Raw genomic sequence first — 23,847 nt, 5'->3', positions numbered from 1 at the left:
CAGATATTAACCCAGAGCCCCCAGAGGGTAGATATTAGCATTCCTATTTCACTGGCCAGCCTGAACACACACCAGCAGAGGGAATTTAATATGAGTGGGGTATATTAGTAATGAAAAATCTAGAATCCAAATGAGGTGAGTAGCCATGGTCAGAAGTCCCCACTAGCTCATGGCTGAGAGTCAGAAGGCAGAGTAAATGTGACCACAGGGAGCTGATACGGGTGGAGGGGCTGGAGCTTACAGCAGGCGTCACTGCCCTGGAGATGTACCTGGGGCAGGCCACTTCATCTCCACACACCCACTCCACTCCTCTACCAATGCTCCCACACCAGCTCTTTATAATTATCCAATAAAAAGTAACGTAATTACTAAACAGACATGTCACCAAAGAATACATACAAATGGCCACCAAGTGCATGAAAAGATAATATCATCCGCAAGGGAAACACAAATCAAAACCACGGTGAGAGAACACGTGATGTCCAGTAGAATGACCGGAACCAAAATGGCATACAATAGCATGTTAAGTCTGCTGTTTGGTGCAACAGGAACCATTGTGCATTTCTGACAGAGAAGCTTTCCAGAAGCCACTTTGGAAAACAGTATGGCAACTGCAAAAGCAAACACAATCCTAACCATAGCATATTCAGAAATTGTATTCATTGGCACATGTGCAAGAAAAGTGAAAATATACAAATAAATTTGCACATGAATGTTCATAGCAGCCTGCTTCATAATGGCCAAAAGGGAAAAGAAACTCAAATGTCCACCAACTGATAAGAGGAAGTAATCTATCCATATGAGATATTATTTGGAAATAAAAATGAGCCACTGACAAAAATAGTTCTATAAAGAAAGTTTATAGCTGTGAGTTATATTAAAAATCAGAATAAACAACTTAATGATGCACCTCATGGCTTCAGATAAACAAGAACAAGGCAAACTCAAAATAGTATATGCAAAGAAATAATAAAGCTTAGGGAAGGAATCAACAAAACACAGACTGAAAGAACAAATTTTTTCTCCCATGTGGGGAAGTGAATATAAGTATAAATAAATACATATTCCATATAAAAGTAGAGGGGTACTATAAAGGGAGATGGGATTTAAGAAGAGGGGGCATAAGAGGTTAAGGTTAAATTTTTTTTCTCATATGATATATATATATATATATATATATATATATATATATATATATATGGCATATATATATATGACATAAAAATAGAAGGGCACTGTTTAAGACAAAGCAGGCAGAGTAGTGAGAGACAGAGCAAGGTGCAATGACATACACATATGAAAATATCATGAAATGAATTGTTTTGTATGATAAGAATATTAATAAAAATGCAAAGACTGGTGAGATAGCTTAGTCAGTCAATAAAGTGCTTGCCACACAGTCAAGAGGATCTGAGTTTAGCGCCCTGGTCCCTTGTGAAAAACAGGACATAAGGGTGCACATTTGTGACCCCAGTGCTGGGGAGGTGGAAACAGGTGGGTCCTGGAGCTCACTTGCCAGTGAGTGTAGCGCTGAGTGAACCCCAGTGAAAGACCTTGTCTCTAAAAACAAAGTAGAGGGTAGAACACTTGAAGTTGCTCCCTGGCTTCCGTATGTGCATGCACATGCTCACATACCAGCTCACGCATGTGGACTAACACATACACATCTGTATGCGCACATAAACAAAAATGAGCTGTTGATGCACAGTATCACGTGGATGGGCTTTAACAGCACTTTCAGAGCACTTGAGTAGACCAGGTCCTCAGCCTGCATTCATTTCATCCTTGGCTATCATTATGACCTCATCCTATGACTGAGGCATGAGAGATACATGCAGACAATCAGGGTTGTACAAAAATACGTGGAAGAACTGTGTCCCAGTGGGGGTCGCCTTCCCCAGACTCTGTTTCTCTCTTCCACTGCTGAGGGTGAGCGAGACTCAAAGCTGCAGAGAAGGTCTCAACCGCTTACTGGAACAGACCACCAGAGCCCCCTCCTTAGCACTCTACAGCCATGCCGTGCAGCTCTGACCAATCCCAGAAGCTTTGACCAAGCTGGGCTTCCGGGAACACACAGGGTGACCGCCCAGGCAGCAAAACACATTTTTGAAAACAATCCACAGCTGCAAATGAACACCTAGGGGGACACACTCCAGACAGGCTGAAGGAACCTGAAAGTTAGGTAAGTGGAAACTCAAAGTCCATCTATCAGACCAACTCCTCAAAAAACAAAACAGAACAAAAACAAAAACTGTTAGCAGTAGAGCCTATTTATGGGAACGAAGTAGAGCCAAAGCCTGGTAGACTCCACCCAGTAGGTGTTAAAGGTGTCGTACACCAATTCCACTCCATCCATATTAAGGCTCAATGGTCTTCTCATCCTCCCCTCAGAGTCGCGATGCGAGCAGCCACACCAGCAGCCAGTGCCGTTCCCAGCTTTCCTTTCTCTGCTCGGCAGTATTCCACCTCTCCTTGACACAGGCTCTTTAGCCCCAGCACACCGCATCCTTACCTCTTCTCTTGCCTTCCGGCCTGTCCCCCATCCGTGTCTGGTGTCCTATGGATATTATTTGGGTCACCTGACTGCCGACGTGCCGAAGCTTAGCCCCTCATCACATGCAGGCCTTTGAACCTCCTGACATGTGAGCAGCATGATCCCCTTTTCTTTATATAGTTACCCAGCCTCCAGGATTTCTACTGTACTAGCACAAGATGGACTAACATAGTTTATATTTGACTTTTTAAGTTCACTTTTATGTGAATGAGTGCTTTACCGGCATTTATGTCTGTGTACCAAATGTGTACCTACTACCCACAGAAGGCATCAGATCCCCTGAAACTGGAGTTAGAGATGGTTGTGAGGCACCATGTGGGTGCTGGGAATAAAACGCAGGTCCTCTGAGAGAGCAGCCAGCGCTCTTAACCACTAAGCCATCTCTCCAGCTCCTCCCTATGGTTTGGCAAACTCAATCCCTGGTCTTCTCTGCATACCTTCAGTGCCAGTTACCAGCTTGTTTCCTCCCTGTTCTGGTCACTCTTTACGGCCTGCACTGACCGAAGACAGATGTGCATGTACTTATATATGAATGTTTGCAGCATTAGTCACAACAGCTGGAAGGAAAAATGCCAAGTGTGTATCCACTTGTCAGCTGAATGAATAAAATATCTTTTGATACAAGGGAGTATCATGCACCCATCACCAAGAGAAATGTACTCATACATGGCCCAGAGAGAAAAACTATGGAGACCATGCCAAGTGTGAGCCAGGCAGAAAACATCAGATGTGATGAGTGCCTCTGTATGAAATACCCAGGATGAAGATGGGTGTTGGCCAAGAGCCAGAGGGAGCACGGCCCTGAGAACTGCTGACGAGCCCTGGATTTGGTCTTGCCAATGGAAACACTTTGGAACTAGAGGTGACGGCTGTACATCAGAGTTGTATCCTAAATGCTGAAGCCCTTGCCTTAAAGTGGTTGGTGCTATTTCATTTCATGGAAAGAGAAAACAAACTAAAGACCTTTATAATTGACCATGTGATGACGGGATTCCGGGCTTATGCAAGTCCTAGTGGCAATGATGACGTTAATCATCTCTCTGGGCCTCAGTTTCCCCATCTATAAATTAACCAGACTTGATTATATCCCAAGTCCTTAGCCAGAAGGTTCTGAATCAGTCACATGGAGAGCTGCTTCTGACCTCAGGAGCCATTCCACCCTCTAGCCATGCGCACGTGACAGGCGGGAGCCTGTGTTGCCACGTGGAAACCACTCATCCGATGGACTCTGGCCTCTTTTAAGTCACTGGGAGAAAAGATCCAACCCCTCGTGCTCCTCCTCCTCCAGGACCACTGCGTGTAAGTCAGGACTTGAGGGAAAAGACAACGCAAGACACGAAGTGTGTTTATTAGGAAGGACTTAACAGACACAAGTGGCTCTCCTCTGCACTTAGCCTAGGCTGGGACACAAAGGAATCCACAACAAAGTCCACTGGGTTTTGCTTAAATCACAAACGAATTTTCAAGGCAGTTCAACTTCGGGCCACAAAAACTACATCTATGGCACCAACCTGGAATTCGAAATCAAGTTGGACTTCAAAGTGCCCCAAATGCCAAAAAATGGGGGGACTATCAGAGGGGTCTCCATAGCAACCTAGGATGCTGTGGTGCAGGCTTGCCCATACACCTCCCTGGGCCCTCAGCACTGACAGTTGCTACTACAGGCCTCTGCTTACGTCCCATAAACACACCACAGCATCCCAGGACGGCATAGGAATGCTATGTAAGAGACAAACAGGACTGGATATCTCGTGCCACAAACAGGAATAGACAAAACATGGGGCCAGATACGGTGACAGACAGGTTAGTGATGTTTCGGGAGGGGCCCTCCCAGGCACTGAGATGAGGCTTAAAAGTACGCAGGAGTAAGCTCTGTCCTCCCTTCTGTGGTTACCACCTGGATTAGGCTTCCTGAGCTTGGCCGTTTGTTCCCAGTGATCCAGTCATGGAAGGTTCTAGAATAAGAAGAGATATTTTACACTCTTAAAGCAAAACACTGGGCACATGCTAATCTTCATACTAAAGGCCTTGGGAAAGACGCGTGGTTTCTAAGAGGAGCTATGAGAAAGCCACTAGGCATCAGGGACATACACACAGGTCCCCTAAGAGCGCAATGCCTGACTCGATTAATGTAATCTTAGCTTTCACTTTTGCTCTTTTCTACCTGGTCAAATGCTTCACAAGACAGTAGTATGATTTTAACAAAACAAATTTTAGATGACGCCAGGAGGCCAGTCAAGACCCTTTAAAAAAGAGGGCATGCAATGTGCATGTAACGCACACATTCTCCCATACAGTCCCCAAATCACCCCGGCTGACTGACAGGAACTCGCCTGCATAACAAAAAAGCTGTTATAACAAGGGGGCAGTCTCGAGAACTCAGTACATAAGCATTACTTTCAGTGTTTCTAATGTGAGGCTGGTTAAAGCAGCATGTGAGAACACACAGATAAAGGCAGGCAGCTGAGGCTTTACTCCTTCTCAAGTTTAAAGAGAATGAAGACCCACCCTTTAATTTTAACCAACATGTGTGGGGCCCCCAAAGCAAGACATGAAAAGCAGGCTGTTATAGTAAAATAGATTGGGTCCTAAAACAACGAGCCTACCTGGAACAGAAGGAAGACCCTGTTTATGAAGTTTAAAACGCAAGGAGAAAAAGGGCTCAAAAATTCACAAGGAACAGCAACAGGCAGGTGGCATTTGCTATCAGTGAAGCATTTACACATGAGGATCCAGTTTCCAGGATCTCAGACCTCTAACTGTAAAGTGCTCAGCCCCTGGGATGCTCTGTGATCCTTATGTGTAACCCTGCATACTAGGTTTGACAGTCAGCTGCCAGACACCCGGGCACTGAGCAAGCTGGGAAACTGTATAGGTTCGAACAGAAAGCACTACTAAAACACCCTACAATACTCTCATGGGCCATGGCCTGTCTCTGGGGCTGGGGTTGAGCTGGGTGTCTCTGAGAGGCAAAAGTGACATTTGGAGGGTTAGGGGATGTTCGGCCTCCCCAGCAGTGTGAAGCAGATGAGAGAGAAGGCATGCTTACCACGGTAACATGTGCAAGAGAGTTTCAAGTGGGTAAACTGACTGCTAGAGCAAAAGGGTGCCTGACAGCCCTTGTCTGGAACTGGGCATGAATTCAAGCCCAGGAGCCTCAGTCAGTGTTGGGTCCAGAGTCTACGTTCTAAGTTAATATGTCACTCAAGCACTGTACGAATACTGGCCTTTAAAGAGAAATGTAGAAGCAATCACAAGCCAAAACATGGTGTTTTCTCAACTGCTCTTTTCAATCAAGCCTTAAAACAGGACTCCCAGCTTACCATGTGGTTAGCAGGCCCAGAGGCCTGCAGCCATACTGTCTAAGTAAGAGCCCAGGTTTGCTGTTCTTTGTGCACATTACTCGGTCTTAAATAAAAAGAATTTTCCATGAGCATTAAATAGAAAAATAGGAGGTGTGGGCTTGGAGTGGGATGGCTTAGTCAGTAAAGTGCTTGCCATGAAAATATGAGGATCTAATTATAGCTCCAGAACTCACATTAAAAAAAAAAAAGCCTGGCACAGCTGTACATGCCTTTAATCCCCGTGCTGGGGGGGGGGGGTGAACACATGAACCTCTCTGGTGTGTGTGCCAGCTGGTACAGCCAAAACAGTGAGCTTCCGGTTCAGTGAGAGGCTGTAAAGTGAGGTGGAGGAACTGCAGAGGGAGTTCAGTGGTTGAGCGTGCAGACTGCTCTTGGAAAGAACCCAAGTTCAGTTCCCAGTGCGCACATCAGGCAGCTCACAACCCTCTGTAACTCTCGCTCCAGGGACCTCAAGCCTCAGATCTCTTCCATTACCTGCACTCGTGGACACAAACCCACAATCAAACGCAAACACATACACATTATAAAAATAAAACACATATTTTTAAAAAATAGAGAATGGTTGAAGATAATGTCAATCACCTCTGACTTCCGATGCATGCATGCACACACACACACACACAAACAAACACACTCATGGACGAATACACACATGTGCACACACAAATAATTTGAAGTGTTTAGAATAGCTAGAATAGTTAGCACATAACTAACACTCTGTGGGAACTTTGAAGTTCTCTCTATTTAATTTAAATGCGTTCTAACAGTAGAACCCAGTGCACCCATCAAAGCTATGACACTGGCACCATGGGAAGGTCATCTCCTGTGGGGGCTGTGACCGCCATCACATGCCATGCACGTGGCTGTGGTAGGGGCCCAGGGAACCCACACTTACTAAAGAAGGCTTTAAAGAACTGAGATAAAAGAAACACCAAAAGGTAAGACCAGCGCCTTCTCCAGTGAGCTCTCAAACGGCCTCCAGGTCCCAGATCGGATGACTAGGATTTTGTAAGTGATGGAAAGGTAAAATGTGCTTCTCTCCATTTTGGCTCAGCACTGATTGAGACACGTGACTGTGACTTCCTCCTGTCTTCCCGCCTCAGAGTTGCTCCTGGACACATTACCAATTTCTATCCAGGAGATGGGGGTTAGTGAACACTCATTATGAGTCAGACACTGCCAAGGGCTTAACAGGCACTACATTTTCATTATGTTCCGATGTTTTAGCCTTTCACCATCATCATGGACCCTCCTTACCCTGTGTCCTAGGGCAGTTTATAAATATGCTTACTTTGTCAGAAAGGGAGGAGAAAAAGAGTTAGGACTCGTGTCAGGGCTACTAATTCCTCCACGCAACTGTTCTTCTCCACGCCCAGCTGCCTCAGACCCTCAGAGCCCCAGAACCTCAGCCAGGATCACTGCGAGTTCCCAGATAGCAGGGAACAGAGATTGGAGGCTGCTGCGTCACTGCCTCTCCTGTGATACTCACTCAACCAGGAACTCTAAGGGTGTCCAGGAGCTGAAGTCCGCCTCAGGCATTGATTTCCTGTTCATCGGGGTATCCAGGGTAACCCTGAAATGTAGAGATAAGTGTGTCATTTGTCCACTGTCATTGTAATAATAGGAGTCTGGTTCTTGACCATGAAGAGACAAACACAGCATCACCACTGGGAGCCTCTGGCACTGAGCGTGACATTTACATGGAGAGAGCAGACAAGATAATCAGAGAGCAGCAAGCTGTCCACAGTAACAAAGATCACATCTAAGGGGAATCCAATAAGGCTCTTTGTGACTCACACTTGGGGCACACAAGAACAAAATGGGGAGAAGCACATTTTACCTTTACGTCAAATGCAGCCTTTATCTAAGCCGAGTGCTTTATTAAGTCCCCACGTACTCTCTGAAATGTGGCAGACTCGTTTCTAAGGATTTATATGAAATAACATTCCTCAAAATATCAAAATTGTAAAATGTTATTTTCAAGGACATGGCTGCCTTCCAAGAAACTCGGGGTTTTCAGAAGAGAATACAGAATTGGCACAAACAAACAGTCAGAACAGCCGTGGGACACCTCAGTCATAAAACCTTGCAAAGTGGAAGACTGGAAAGTAAGCCAGTCCCTGAGCTGACCCCAGGGGCCCTTTACAGGACAGGAAGCCAGCTGGCACTAGAATTCTTCCCCTGAGAAAGAACACGTCATGTCCAAGGTGGCAGGCAGCCTCTGCCTGAACAGCTGACTAGGAATTTGCTTTCTGGTTAGTCAGAAACATCTCCATACATTCCCATAATTTTCTATATAACTTCCCCTTACTACTGCCCATGCCTGGCTACACACACACACGCACACTGACTTTACAGCAATGTGAAAACAAAACTACATATAAAGGAAAATAGTACAGACACTTTAAACATAAGAGTGGGGAAGAAAAGAAAGCACAAAAGAGGGGGGTAATAGACCCATCCCTCAAGGCAGAGTATCAAAACCCTAAAATATTGCCATGGGCTGATAGTGCCTCCCAGCCCAGACTCTTGGGTTGAAACCCAGCCTACAGTGTAGCAGGAGTAGGGTCCTTAAGAGATAATTAAGTCAGGGTGTGCTCCCATAGATGAACAAGGACACTTACAGAAGGGCCTGAGGGAGCCCCTTTGCCCTTCTACCATATAAGAGCAGAGAAGGTATCACCTGGGAGCAGGCTCTCACCAGACACCAACCCTGCTGGCATCCTCACCTTGGACCTTCTAGCCTATACATCTGTGCTCAGTACAATTCTGTGGCTTATAAAATACCCAGCCTAGGGCATTTGGCACAGTAACAGGAATACACTAAGACAGGAGCTAAGGGCCTTTGGTGACACACACTCAGAGCCCTGACAGAACAAGACTCTCAGACGAAAGAGTCAGCAGTGGGCAAGGTGTGAGCAATGGGGACTCCAAGGCACTCACGGGAGCACGGCGATGGCAGCAGCCCCGGGTGGCATGCCACTGTTCTTCCCTGCAAGGCTCTGGCAGAGCTGATGGACGGCGCCCTTGGCCATGCCGTAGCCGATCATCCCTGGGAAAGTGAAGACAATGGTTACGTTGATGTCAGATGCTATCTCCCAGCCTCTTTGTTCCCTTCAAACTTGAGCCACAGCAGTGCCCGCATCCTCCTTCAGCAGGGTACCCTCACTGGCCCTACCGAAATAACAGCAAACAGAGAAAGGTGATGGGACAGGTGGGCACGAGGGTGGCCTCTGGCCAGCTACCAAGAATGCATGTTTTTAAAGGGCACTGGTATCACTAGCCATTCCTCTTCCTCAGGTGGCATGAGGAAGCACTAAAGATCCTAGACCGGGCACTACAAAAGTAGGGCTCTCAAGCCTGCTTTCCTGATGGCTGTAGTGGTCACAGGTTCTCTAGCCTTGGTCATCCATGTGCACACAAAAGTTGCAACTCACACCTCAACCTATCACGAAGGTTGCAATGAGGACCAAAGAACAGATAGACCAGGAAGAAGCCAGGGAGGCCACAAAGGGTGATATGAGGGACTCCTGAGCTGATGAGGGCGTGGCTTTTTTGCGTGGGCAGGCTTGGCTAAGGGCTTGCCCAGGAACATAGAAAAAGATGCTTTCCCACACTCTCCCTCCTATTCATCACCACTCATGGCATCCTCATGAGCGCAGTTATTTCCACTGTGGAGCTGGAATCTGCTGCCCAGTAGGCCATTCCCTTCCTTACCCAGCATGCGACTGTGCATTCTGGCACAGCTGCCTCTTACAGCTCTGACTGTGACATGGTTTCTCTGTGATCTTCATGCTCACTGCCAGCATTCTGCTGCCTATAAAGGCTAGTGCGTGAAAGGGATTGCTTGCTTCCAGCCACTTAGCCTTCACACGGCATTGAACCTCCTGTGACCGAGAGTCCCCAGACCCGGTGCTAGGTGCATGAAGAAATGCAAAGTGTCTCACTAACTCCAAGAGTAAAAACCCAGGATCCTAGCTGAAAGTCACGACTAAGGACCCACGCCGATTCCTCATCACTGTGATTCAAGGAGAATCAGCAGCCCTCCCGGCTACCAGCCATCACCACACATGAGCGCAGGGAGCCCTGGAGACCCCTTGGAGCTGGAGTTAGAGGTGGTTGTGAGTACCGGGAATCCAGCTTAGGTCCTCTGCAAGAGCATCATGGGCTGTTGACTGCTGAACCATCTCTCCAACCGCTGTTTGTTTTTAAAGACAGGTTCTCATTATGTAGCCCTGGCTAGGTAAGAACCAGTTATGTAGAGTAGGCTTGGCCACAAACTTATAGCAATCCCACCTCCACCTATGAATTACTGGCATGAGGCCCTCTACCCAGCCTTAAAAAGAGGCATTCAATACATATTTTAAATTATATTTGCTTATTTATTTATTTATTTATTTATTTATTTATTTATTGAGGGGGGGCTGTGCATACGTGCATACACCACAGCACACATGTGGAAATCAGAGAACAGCTTGTGGGAGTTTTTCTCTCCTTCCACCACGTGAGTCCTAAGACTGAACTCAGGCCACAGGCTTGGTGCCTTTACCCACGGAGCCTTTCTCCCCAGGCTTCAATCTATTTTTCACCTATATGACTGTGGTGGCCACCGTGGCACACACCCGCGCTCCCAGCAACTGAAGTGTGGGCTCAAGTCCATTCCAGGCTACACAAGTTGACCCCTTCTCTCAGAAAGACTTGTGTCTAATATAAAAATATGGGAATGGAGACAGAGGCGTGGTATCGATGCACACAGAACATATACTGAACGCTTCCAGAGTTTGCCTGAAGTCTGTAACTGTACCTGGGGGTGCTGTAGGGACCAGGCACTTGGGCAGACACCCGTCTCCTTGTTTAGTGTATGTCTTTCAGATTATGTCAATGTTCCCTACATGCACTGGTTAAAACAAGCTAAAAAAAAAAATCACACAAATAAAAAAAATATATTGCCATCCACTTTCCCCCCTAAGTTCTATTCATCAACCTCTGAGCCCTGATCACATTAGCGCCTCCACAGAACACTTCCAGGGATAGAATCTTCTCTTCTCTCCTGTTTTGTCCCCTTGTCTCGTCCAGGGCATTTGCTTAGATAGTAATTTAGCAGCACAGGCTCCCTGCTCCCTGTTGTTGTGAGGGCCCTCAGCACACTATCAACAGTCACCATGCCATTCAGTCACTCTGCCATCTGCCAGCCTCTCTTGCCAGCCAGGTGGCCCTACACCAGCCACCTAGAATCACTAAGGTTTTTCTCAACTGTAATCAAGGGACAATCATTTTCCTATTTTCCAGGTTCCTCTGCTGAGTCAAAAATCATCAAGTATATACACAGAATACCTAAAATATCAAACTTTAAAAATAAATTTACCAAGCTGGGTGTGGTGGCACACGGCTTTTATCCTAGCACTCGGGAGGCAGAGGCAGGATTAATTAGTTAATTAATTAATTTACCAAGGTACAACATGCATAAGAAGCTGCACTTGTTCAGGGCGTTGCCACAGAATCTACTGGAGGTGGTGTGGCAGGGTGTCCCGTTTGAGCACATCTTGACACAAGTACTCAGGCTCCCTAAAGCTTCCTCTCCTACTACAACTCACGGAGGCTCTGCTAAGTGAAGTCAAGGATAATGTTGTCACTGATGGTCTGCAAATGCAATAGCTAAAGAGGCATCCCAAGTCCAGGAAGGTGGGATTCACAGCCCAGGCCAGGAACCAATCAATCACTGACCAGCTTCAGCAACAACACTGATTGCCAAAGAGGGCCAAGGTCTCAAGAAGTTACATAGAGGACTATTTCGCCATCCTCAGCTTCTCTGTCTAATTAGGGGTCAGGAACCCAGTGGTTTAAAACACAACCAAGTCCACAGAGCACAGGGAGCTCTCTACCTTTCCATTCCAGCACTGTCAAGGCTGGGAAGCTCTGAGAGGAAAGAAGTGACCAACCAGCAACCCACGGCTGGATTTAACAGAACAGCACAGATATGAAAGCATTTGCAAAATATTAAAAAAGTGCACACAACTATGATGAACACTCGCTTCCAAATTATAACATGATCATACAGTCCCTTGTGAGTGGCTTCTAACCACAGCACGGGGTGGCTGCAGAGCCAAAGATTACTAAGATGAACTATCACGTGGATCCATCTCTACTTATAAAACAAAGGAAATGGGAGCTTGCTTTTTGTCCTTTAGAAAAATTAGTCTTTCAGTCCTGGGTTTTTGTTCTGTAAATGTCAACCTATTACTCACTTCACTATTTACTTTCTAGTGCCTCTGCCCTATGTCACCTTTAATAAAAACCAGCTCTCAACCGGACAGACATCTAACATTTACACAGCTTTAATTACCGCAACAGCCACAGACCTGATAGCTCTTACTCTGTGAAATGCAATGAGCAGCAAGAAATTACTAATTAGCAAGAGTCTCATGGCTCTGTGAGTTACATTAAAACTGAGGAGGCACCCCAAGACCTCTACCACTTAGACTGTAAAAAGTATACCTTCTAAACTAAGGTAGTACAGATGAGACTTACTGCCCACCCCTCTGTGTCCCCTACTTAAATCCCTTTAGCCTTGGCACTAAATGAATGTATGACTTAGAATGCACCCCATCCCCAAATTTGTATGCAACTCAGAGAGTTGCTGTATTTAGAGACAAGGTCTTTAAAGTGGAAATCAAGTTAAAGTGAGGTCGTCAGGGTGCACCCCTCACCTAGGATGACCAAGGTGCTTCTATGGGTAGAATTTAGGACCCAGACCCAAAGTGGGGATGGCCATATAGCATGCAAGAAGGCAGCCATCTACAAACCAATCAGTGAGGCTCAAAACCAGCCTACAACACCCTGGCCCTGGGTATCTCAGCTCTAGGTTTACTGGGAAACGTGTCTGTTGTTCGAGCGAGCGGAGGCATGGCAGCCCCAGCAAACAAACACAGGGAATAAGAAAGACAAAAGAAAGGGTCTTCGTGGTGCAACGAGAACAGTGCACGACTTAGAAATGGCCAGTGGTTGGATTCAAAATATATTCATTACGTAGTAAATAAATATAGACAATTCATTTAACTCTCTAAATTTTGTTTTCCTAACCAACAAAATGAAAAGGTAAAAAGCATGCCTATGCCAAGATTCAACTAAAATATGTGCGAAGTGGAAAGTATATATACAATCATACTTGCTACTTGGTGTGAATATAGTATGACCTGCCGTTCGGTAGGCACTACCTATGGGTCAACGACTCTGTAGTTGCTCTTAAGTTAGGTAATATTGTCACTGGTTTACAGTTAAAGGAACTGTGGGAGAAATTTGGCCAGAGAACTGTGATTAAGAATCCACCTGTCATTATACTTTGCCAGGACAAGATTAAGACTGCTCCTCATAAGAAGATTCTAGCATAAAAGGCAGCAAATCCACCCAGTGGGAAGGCGCCTGAGGGCACAAAGGGATTTGCACTGCCTCAACCCAAGATGTACCCAGTAGCTGCAGCAGGAGATTCATCCACCCTGCACATGTGGGAGACGAAGGCTTACCAGGAGTCCCATCCAAGGCAGCTTTGGCTCCAGCCAGGGTCAAGAGGCCTCCCTCCTTCAGATGCTTTGTGGCCAAGTGGCTGGAGATGGTCGATGTCCACATACTCTGCTTCCACATCAGGTCACAGTTTTTAAAGAGTGCTGGAAAAGGGACAAAAATAAAGGTGGGCTCCTCATTTTCAGAGAAGAACCCAGAAGGCAAGCTCAACTCACACTGGCCTGCACTACAGGGAGCCACCCAGACCCTACTGGTCTAACAGAGTTTAGCACAGGACTCAGTGGCCAGAGGCATGGATTCAAGCACAGGCCATGCTGTTTCCAAAGTCTCAGCTTCCTCACCTGCTAACTGCTAAATTCTCAGCCAAAAAATTTTAGCAAATAAATCTGGGGTCAACAGACTCACCAGACTGTCATGGCCTCAAAAATGGTTTTACTTTATGAAGGCTGTTAGATTTATAATAGGAACTCCTATCCCTATTCTGGCTTCTACTCGTGATAAAAATCCATGAAACAATCACCCTCCGGCCATAAAGAGAGTTTTTACAGACTTACATTTTCACGGATAAAGTTAATGAGAGCCTTTAAGACTCTGTAAAAGAGCACTAAAATGACAACCACTTCAGAGCCACATTAGCCCTCTAGCTGTGCCAGAGACTCAGAAGGCACAGGTGGCAACACGCGACACACCGTCAGTCTCTCCCCGCCCACCCCTCCCCACACACACACCCTAGCTCTCATGCTCTCTTGACCCCCACCTTCCACCATGAGATAACACTGAAAGAAAACCCTCACTAGACACCAACCATTGGCTCTGGACTTTGCAGCCTGCAGAGCTATGAGCATATGAGCAGTCAATCCCTACAGATTACCCACTTCCAGCATCACAACTCAAATGAAGAGACTGCTGTGGCAAGGATCCAAGGGGACAAACAGAAAACCAGCTGGCCTAGGGCGTCAGCTACACCAGAGCCATGTCACCTAGACAGAGAGCAGAGCAGAAGCGGTGATTAACTCGGAGAAGGACTCACACTTGGATTTGGCATTGCCCCCGGCCCATCCTCCAGCCACGCAGAGAATCGCATCCACCTTCTGGTCACCTAGGAGTTTCCCAACCTCAGCAGTGACCTGAAACAAAAGAGGCAAAACAACGCACACACTGGAAGGTGAGCTGAAACACGCTTTGCTTTCTCTCTCTCTTCTTAAGCCAGCCTACAAACCTAGCAACCGGCTCAGGAAACAAAATGGAAGAAGTCCCACGCATTTGGGATAGTAAAAGCAACAATTCTTTAATATGATTTTCATAACATAGTGCCTCTACATGGACACTCTAAAAGGCAGGGACATAAACACTTCCTGGAATCAGATAATAAAGGAAGGGAGAAAAAGGGCTTTAAGAAAATCACTAGAGCCTCATGACAAACAGGCAAAGGTCTGGTATGTGCCTTTCCATATTTTCTTCAGGAATCACAGACTCATAATCTGAGAAGGTTCAATTCCACTCACCTTACCCCACCCCAAACAAAACCACCTAAACAAAGAAACATCATTGAGAAACACAAGCACAAGGGAAAAAACAAAGATCAATGGCAAAAAAAAAAAAAAAAAAAAAAAAAAATGCTAGTTCATGCTGGATACAAGTACATGGGGTGAATTTCAATGTCCAGGGTCAATCCTAGAGGCCCCTCCCTTCTTTCAGAGGCCAAGTCTCTCTGGCCAGAACCTAGACCCTGACTGCCGAGGTTACATCCGCTCTCCATATCTGGATAGGCACAGAATCCATGCCATCCTCCCTACTCTTCAAGGAAGCACCCTAGCCATGACCTTCTGACTTTTTAACACTTGTGCTTCATTCTTACAAAAAGGTTAAGGCAATTCCAAATTCTAACCTCTAATATTTTGCTTTCTGCCCAAGAGTCTTCTAGAGATTGAATTCTCTTCTCACTTCTGCATCTCTTACCCCTAGATGAATTTCTTGACCAAGAGACCAATTTCACACATGCTAGGATTAAATTTCCTAGCCAAATTCCCTTCCCAAAACCAAGTATCATGCAGTTGACTCAGAAACTCACAATGGGATGGAAGGAAGTAGAGATCTCAAAGCTAAGATTAAAATAGGGCATTTTGCCCTGCTGATACATTCTATATAGTCAAGTCTCAGGCAGGGACAACTTTGATATTCAAAAACCCATATGGTGGCTAGCAGGATGGCTCAGCACAGGAAGTGCTTCCTGCAGAGACCTGTTGGTTAAGTTAGATGCCCGGATCATATGACAATTATAAAACAGGAAAAACAATACAAATCTAGAGATCCAGTGTGGGAAGACAGGAACTGACTCCTGAAAGTTACCCTATGACATGATTACAGCACGTGCGCCCACATTAGCATTCTCAGTCACCATGCACCTCCTCTCTGATGATAACAGTAACAATGATAATGGATAAACCCGATTGACATCAGAACTTAGACTTAATGAGAACTGAGGAGGCACTGAAAGCAGAACCCACCCCTGGAAGGACTGCGGCTCTCCAAGACCAGGCATTGCTCCTCTCATGAGCTTTAGCTTTTATTACTTTTATCTGCATGATGCTATTTTTCTTGGAAGCAGTTTAGCTCATTAGGTAAGCGCACAGCCATAAAGTCCACTGCCCAAGCTCAAACCTTACCTTTGTCACTCTCCTACCTGTGTGACCTTAGGATCATTCTGCACATCTTTCCCGTATTTGGCATTTCAAACAGTCAAGAAACATGAAACATCCCAGCGTTGAGACCACCAGAGAAAGTTGGTCTACAACAAAGCAGACCTGCTTACAGACTGAGTTTGTGTCAGGAAACTTCCATCCTAACTCAACCACTAATGAGTTTCTCAGACTGTCATTTACTGGATGAAACCTAGTGGCCCCACCATGAAACGGCCCCGCTTGCCTGCCCACCCATCCAGTAGTCCTGAAAACAGAGAATGGGATGGGGGTTTCCTTGGGAATGAGGGTGGAAGCAATGGCCTGGATCCTCCAGGCAGCAGGTCAGAAGGGCTGCTCCAGAGGCAGGAGTACTTAGGAACAGCTAAGATACTCACACTAAGACATCCATCGAATTGGCAATGCCATCTCTTCTGAGGAGTAGCAGGTTCTTATGGGAAAGGTGATCTTACCATTTATTTACGCATCTCTAGATTTGTATTGTTTTTCCAGTTTTACAATTGTCATATGATTTGGTATGTTCAGTTAGTGTTTATGCTTTGAACTAAATTAACTCCACTTTTTAAAACATATCAGGTATACAAAGATGTTTAACCATACTACTTGTTAAATAGTAAAAGCAGAAACAAACAAAAAAAAAAATTAAAGAAAAAAAAAAAGAAACTAAGTAAGCCACGGCTAATCAACAAAATAAAACATTATACATCAGCAAAGTGTTTAAGTGAGATAAAGTATTTAAGCTAAAGGGTAAAAATTTTTAAATGATGAAATATTAAAACATAAGACGTACAAAAGCAGCAACACACAGCGTGCACAGTAAAGACAAGGAAACTTGCCAAAATACGCCAGTCAGAACTGGATCCTGGAATTTACCTTTGTTTTCACTTTTGTTTTTCAGTTTTCTAAGTTTTCCTCCAGAGGATTTGGGAACTGGCAGACAAAGAACACTGCCAGGGAAAGCCCTGCTGGGCCTCTCCTGTCACCCTGAGGCATCTTTTAGAATTACCTGGTCAGCCTGCTCCGTAAACGAGTCTGTCATTTTAACAACGACACTGGCACTAGCCTCTTCATTCTCCACCACGTCGATGCTGGCGACCCACTGGAGCAAGAAAAACGGTTTTGGGTTAAGAGTCAGTGGGCTGTTACGTTCTCTAAAGAGCCACACCCAGAAATGGGAGCAAAGAGAAAGTGAGTGAAAAGCCTTAAACCGAAATACATGGAACCAGAAATGTTTCCAGTTTGCAATCTGGGATTCTGAAATATTTGTATATACTTACCTTCGGGGTGGGACTGAAGTATAAACACAAAACCCATATATTTCATATACACTGTATACTCACTGCCTAAAAGTACCTTTACGTAATACTTTTAATAATTTTAAAAACATGCAACAGGTTTTAGGGCACAAAAATTCCTATCTGGGGCAATATACACAGCCCTTAAAAAGCTTAGGATTTAGAAGCATTACAGATTTTTGGATGCTTAACATGTAAACAAAAACAACTGATCTCCCAGACATGGCTCAGGGACCACTGACTACAGCTGGTCCGCCTTCCACTGCACTTCATCACAGCTTGGTGCTCTAAGCCCCATCCTTCCCTTTCCCTGCTGGACTCTCAAGCCAAACCCTACCTTTATCTCGACACATCTGAGGCCACAAATATGACAGGATGAGCCATCCTGAACATGCCAGATGCTGAAATATAAACTACGGATGCCACATGCTGTTATTCCTTTCACTTTATAAAACTATTTCAAAATGTGAAATCCTTCAAGGTTCGCAACTCTCGGGTTTGCAGAGATGGTTGGCTGCTCAGCTGCCCTATGGAAGACCCCTGCTCTGCAGCAGAGACCGATGGGCCTTCAGTGTGGATGCCCGACTCCGGTATTAATGCTGGCTCTGCTATAAACTGACAATCTTCCTCACCATAGAAAGCAGGTAAATGATTAACAGGGTTAGTAAGAACAAAATGTGATGGACGGTGCTCACTCCTGGCATCGCTGAGTTTTAATTCAGAAACCCCCAGGTCCTTCATACTGAAGACACCAGATGTCAGTGTCTACCTTTAGGGGGCAATTACAGCATCATTCAACACTCATTATTTGTATATCACAAACCATGGGGAATAATACTGAGACAAAGTCGGCTCCACCCCGGCCTTCCCTAGGGTACCAGGAAAGAAAGAGAAACAGAATTTGGGGTAAATCAGATCTAGTGCTGAGGCCAGGAACAATGTTCACTGGCTGGCTCCCTAGCTCGTGCTCAGCTGCTACCTAGACAGTGCCTCCCCCCCATAATGGGCTAAATCCTCCCCCACATGAACCATCCACCAAGACAAGCTCTCACAGATATGGCCACGGGCAAAGCGATCTGAGCAACTCATCGATTGAGGCTCCTTCTTCCTGGGTGACTCTAGGTTGTTAATGTGACAAAATAAGCCAAACAGCACAAGAAGATCAATGAAGTTAAGAGTCAGGGAAAGCTGGCTGATATATGGGCGTACAGAGCCCAGCCGAGGCAGTCACACCTCACTCCTTCATTGCTGTCTTGGTCTCTGCTCTCCTTCTTCGCAGATGGTGGAAGACATCACAGTCTTCCTTTGTTCTAACTGATAGTGGTATCTTTTTTTTTTTTTTTTTTTTTTTTTTGGTTTTTCGAGACAGGGTCTCTCTGTTAGCCTTGGCTGTCCTGGACTCGTTTTGTAGACCTGGCTGGCCTCGAACTCACAGTGATCCGCCTGCCTCTGCCTCCCGAGTGCTGGTATTAAAGGCGAGCACCACTACCGCCCAGCTCAGTGGTATCATCCTTGTACCACATTTAAGCCAACTGTGTCCCTCTCTGTGGTCCCAGGGGAACCCTTGCCCAAGCTGCTTGTGCTAACTAAACTCTCAGGAAGGTGCACTAAGCCCCAGGGCTGACTCTAGAAGTTTCCTACGGTGAGCCAGGCTGATCCCTACTAAGAGGCTGGGGCCAAGATCAGCTCTGTGCCCACTTGTCACCCTCCGTGATTGGACACCTGACTAAGCAAAGTAGTTGAAATATCCTTTACTAAGCAAAGATGTCAGCAGCTGCGGGGCTGAGCCTCGAATGCCAGTTCCAACAGGGCTATAGCAACGAGAGTAATATATTAGCTGAAGTGTCGGGAACAGTTAGCATTTAAACAGCTTTTACCTACCATCTTATTTATTCATCACGATTGGCCCAAGAGTAAACAGGAACATTATCGTCATTTTATTGTAGAAGGAACTGAGACTAACGGGCCTCAACTCAAGGTCACTAGGTTAGTAGTAACTTAGGGCAGCCCAATTCCAGAGTCTTCCTTCTGCCTTTCCCTTCCCAGTTCGCACACACCGCTCCTCTTACGTCTAGAGTCACGCGGGACCTTCTGGACCTGGAGGAGGCCTAGGGAACACCTAAACCCCACGCTCTTTGCTGGGCAAAGACCGGGCACCTGTGGCCCAGAGCAGTCCAGTGCATGCGCGTGCAGCCTAGTCTCCGGTGCACAGGACCCGCAGTGCCCGATCCCCACCCCCACCCCCACCCCCGAGTCCCCTTGCCAAGTGTCTGCTGCTTGCAGCGGCTGTGCCGCAGCCTTACCCAGTTGCGAGCCCGGAAGGCCTGTACGCAGCGCGAGCCGAGAGCTCCCCTGCCGCCGTACACCAGCACCCGGCGCGCCTCGCCCGAAGCCGCCATCCTGCTTCTAACAGGCGCGGTACTGAACGCTAAGTCCAAAAGCTCTCCTTTGCTCGCCGCTATCCACCGCGGAACTCACGAGGGTTGCCCAGATCACCCGCCCCTACCTGTGCCCCGCCCCCGAAGCTCTGCCCCGGGGTGGAGACGGAGACGTCGCAGAACCACGCCTCCCACTTCTACCAATAAGAGCGTGGCAGCCGGAACACGTGACACGACTATGCCCCGCCCATTCTCCCCGCCCTAAGGCTGAGATACATTAAACCACGCCTCCCTCCCGTGAGCCTATAGGAGCTCAGCTGCTGCGGCAAGCGCGCTCTGCTGCGCCCCGCCCACTTGTCCCGCCTCCACAGACAGTGACCCAATAAGAACGCCAATAAGGCGCCTGCACTAAACTGTGCCCTGTCCACCCTCCCCGCCCCCTTTGTAACCTAGTAAACCTTCAGCAAGCTCTCCGCTGCCCCCTGAACCCTACCGGGCATCAAGACAGCTGCAAGTCCCGCCCTCAGCAACTATCTTTCAGGAGCGCCAAGCCCCAGCAGGAGCAAGAGTTCTTTAGAGCAGATGGTGCGGTTCAAGCTGGTGGAAACTAACTGCGAGCACAAACCACCTATAATATTTTAACTCCCAAGAGTTAAGCTTTGCCTGACCCCTTTGTATAACAGCTGTGTGGCCTAAGCAACTTCTTCAATTGTTCTGTGCCTCAGAGTCCTCACTAATAAAATGTGAATAATAATTTCTGCCTCTAGAGTTGGAGAAAGTGCGTAAAAGGTACATGGAGCGGTGTGTGGCTATCAATATTAGTCTTACCGGTACTGCTTGTTAAAATTCACTGAGACTCTTAGAAGTCTGTTCTGTGTTTTCCAAATCAAAGACAGTTTAAAAGGGAAAATCTGCCCCTCCCCCCAAAAAAGTGGTTGAAAATGTGTACTATGTAAAGTTGTAGACCTCTCCTTACACTTCTCTGGCTGCCTGTAAGGAAGAGATATCCCAGATCTATGTTTGAGACCCACCAAATCATCCCCAGAAGAGCCTAGTGTCACCCACCACTAATGGGTTAGTTATTTCTGCTCATGAGCACAGGTGGGTTTTTTGTTTTGTTTCGTTGGTTTTTTAAGACAGGGTTTCTCTGTGTAGCCTTGACTGTCCTAGACTCACTTTGTAGACCAAACCGGCCTCGAACTCACAGCGATCCGCCTGCCTCTGCCACCCGAGTGAGCACAGGTGTTTTTGTTTTTTGTTTTGTTTTGTTTTTTTTAACAACAGCACTGCTGACATTTAGCATCGGATAATTGAAACTGAGCCTGTATGTTTATAGTATTCACGGTATCTCTGGGCTCTAACCCTAGAAGCCCCTGTCCTCAGTCATAAAGATCAAAGTGTCTCTAGGCAGACCTGGTAGCACAAGCCCAGAACCCCAGCTATTCCTGAGGCGGAGGCAAGAGGATCACAAGCTCCCTGCTGGACAACAGACTGAATTCAAGGCCAGACTCGGTAACTTCATGAGTCCCTGTTTCAACGTAAGGAGAGTTCTGGGGATGTAACCCAATGACGGAGTGTTTGCCTAACATGCCCAAGGACTTAGATTCAACCCCTGAATCCCGGAGAAAAAGGGATGAGAAATAGAGGGGGAAAAAAACCTTTAGATATTTCTAAAGATCCTTTGATGGGTAAAAATCACCTTTGGCTAAAAACCAACATCTGCCTCTGTTTATTCAACCTTCAGAGACAGATGCTATGCTGAGCTTCTTTGTGCCTCCATCCCTTAGGGTGCCTTGCACACAACACAGTTGTTACTTATAACAGATAAGACTTGCAGACCCATGACCACAGACAGCAGGATGTGGACACCAGAGCATTCCACTGTCAGGAGCTGCATTATCCAAAGTAGATTTGTTGAGAAATCAGATGGGAGGGAAAGGCATATTTGTCTAGTGCCTTCCACGTGTCAGATTGCTTTAAGCAATCTGCATGTGCAAGTTCACTTTCCTTCACGCAACAGTCCTGTGACTGGCTGTAAAAACAAGGCATGGGGAGACTCAGACACCTGCCTAAGCAACATTGAACCTGGTCTTCAATAATTAGAGTTCCTCTCAGCCACCACCTCAGCCAACATGGCACGAGCTTGCTAGAACTCAGGTGTTAACCAACAGAGGTTTGGTTTGGTTTTTGTTTGTTTGTTTTTCTGAAAACCCTCAAAACATTGAAATTTGACATAAGCTCATCATTTAATACAAAACCGTGACTCCCAAGCACTAAGTACAACCTACCTCCTAAAAACATTCTTAGTGTTAGTGCTAAAATAAGAACATCAGCTAATATTATTTGTCATGTATTAATATGCCAAGGAGGGTTCCTATATGTACTGTGTCATTTATTGGCAGATAAACATTTCCTGTTTCCAGGCTGCTATGGTAAAGATAAGCAGCTGTATTTTAAAGCCCTACATTGCAGCCCAGTGTCCACATTGCTTTGCCCATCAGAAGAACAGCAGCCTGGCCCACAGGGTTTCTGGAGCATCGGAGACGCAGAATCGTACACTAATCGTGCCACCCTTTGTGCCTGGCAAGGCTTCAGAAGCTCTGCCTCACAAGCTTCAGAAACCCTGTTCTTTATTTCCCTCCCGGACCCACTCCAGCGAGTCCCCTCAGGAGCAGGGGGGTCATGCCATTTCTATAACATGCCCACATGTCTCCATGTAAGAGTCTCAAGCTTCCCACTGACCAACAACGCAACTCCAGAAGCCCATCCAGAGATGGGTGGCCACACTGGAAGCCATACTGTGCTGCCTTTGCCCATGTTCCCCAAGGTACTCACAGGGTGGCTTTGCTAGGCTCACAGGACCTTATGTACATATTCAGCAATACAGTGACGGTCACAATTCTCAAAACCACAGCATAAAATGGAGACTAAAAGTGATTCATTCCTGGGGTCTACAGATTAAAAAGAAGAGAGAGAGGGACTTGCTGGAAATAAGGGATCCAGAGGAAGTGGGAAGGGAATAAGGGTGGAAAAGTGGAAAACAATATGATCAAAGCAACATTGTATGCAGATACAAAGTCATCACTGAGACACATACATGTATACATATATACATATATGCATACATACATACATATAGATGATAGGTTCACATGATAGATAGATAGATAGATAGATAGATAGATAGATAGATAGATATAGATAGATAATACAGAGAGAGAGAGACATACAGATAGATCTTGAGTTTTAGATGATAACTTTTTAGCTAGGCTGTAGCCCTCACTCCATAATCCTTACACCCGGGAAGCTGAGGTAGGACTGCAAATTCAAGGTCTAAGGTGCAGAGGGAGAATATATCAAAAAGAAAAATAGAAGTGTTTGGCCCATGTCAGATGTCATGGAAAAGAGGGCGCAGGAAAGAGCATGGCCCTGCAGCCACAACAAATTGATTTCATGTTACAGTTCAGCCAGCAACACATTCATTCAGTTCTGATTCATAGATTTCAATTTAAGCCTTGTGACGCAGGGTCAATTCATCGTATTACTAACGGTTCTGGGGCGTCTGACAGCAGTGACATTTTAGAGAAAGAAATGCCAGGGCACGCCTGGAAGAGATCGACATTTGATCTTGCACGTTGTTGCTAACACACGTGAGTGCTAACGGGTCTGTTTCTGTTTGCTTCTGCCATGAAAAAAAAATAAATAAATAATAAGTCTGGTTAGCACCCTTGGTCAGCAGCTCTACCTGGTTTTGCACAGTAATAACTCTGGTCATTATCATGTCTACATCAGGATGACTTAAAATAGTCGAACGGAGAAACAATTAAAGCCTCTCCTGAAACCCTAGTCCCTTAGGAGATATAGAGTTACTTCCTTGGGTAACACACTCTGCTGTATCAGGGGAGGATTGTCTGCAGACGCTGGGAAGGTGCCTGTAGTAAACACAAGCTCAGGAGGCAGGTACTGAGAGGGTGAGGAGATGGACGGAAAGGCTTAATTAGAGTGTACGAAGCAGGCTATTGCGAGCGTTGGAAAGAT

The 23,847-nt window shown here is 46.1% G+C and overlaps 1 protein-coding gene across 1 annotated transcript; it reads right to left on the bottom strand.

Annotated features, from left to right (window-relative positions):
• Positions 1-3,885: 3,885 nt before the first annotated feature.
• QDPR (quinoid dihydropteridine reductase) lies at positions 3,886-19,940 on the bottom strand. Its single transcript, XM_084799104.1, has 7 exons — positions 19,735-19,940; positions 17,143-17,235; positions 14,468-14,564; positions 13,440-13,580; positions 8,863-8,971; positions 7,409-7,492; positions 3,886-4,509 (listed from the first exon to the last, which is right to left on the bottom strand). Exons 1-7 carry the CDS (start codon positions 19,828-19,830, stop codon positions 4,404-4,406), a joined length of 726 nt encoding a protein of 241 aa, XP_084655230.1. The 5' UTR covers positions 19,831-19,940; the 3' UTR covers positions 3,886-4,403.
• Positions 19,941-23,847: the final 3,907 nt, after the last annotated feature.

This window comes from Acomys minous (genome assembly GCF_964271855.1).
Source record: "Acomys minous genome assembly, chromosome: 10".
Classification (NCBI taxonomy): domain Eukaryota; kingdom Metazoa; phylum Chordata; class Mammalia; order Rodentia; family Muridae; genus Acomys; species Acomys minous.
This window is presented reverse-complemented; position numbering and strand designations above follow the sequence as displayed.

What these genes read in the sequence shown, in the direction of transcription:
- QDPR (XM_084799104.1), bottom strand. Translation starts at nt 19,830, where the DNA reads ATGGCGGCTTCGGGCGAGGCGCGCCGGGTGCTGGTGTACGGCGGCAGG. An exon ending in GGGCAATGCCAAATCCAAGT is followed by an intron (nt 13,581 to 14,467) that starts GTGAGTCCTTCT and finishes TCCCTTTTCCAG; the next exon opens with CACTCTTTAAAAACTGTGAC. An exon ending in GCTGCCATCGCCGTGCTCCC is followed by an intron (nt 7,493 to 8,862) that starts GTGAGTGCCTTG and finishes TCTACATTTCAG; the next exon opens with GGTTACCCTGGATACCCCGA.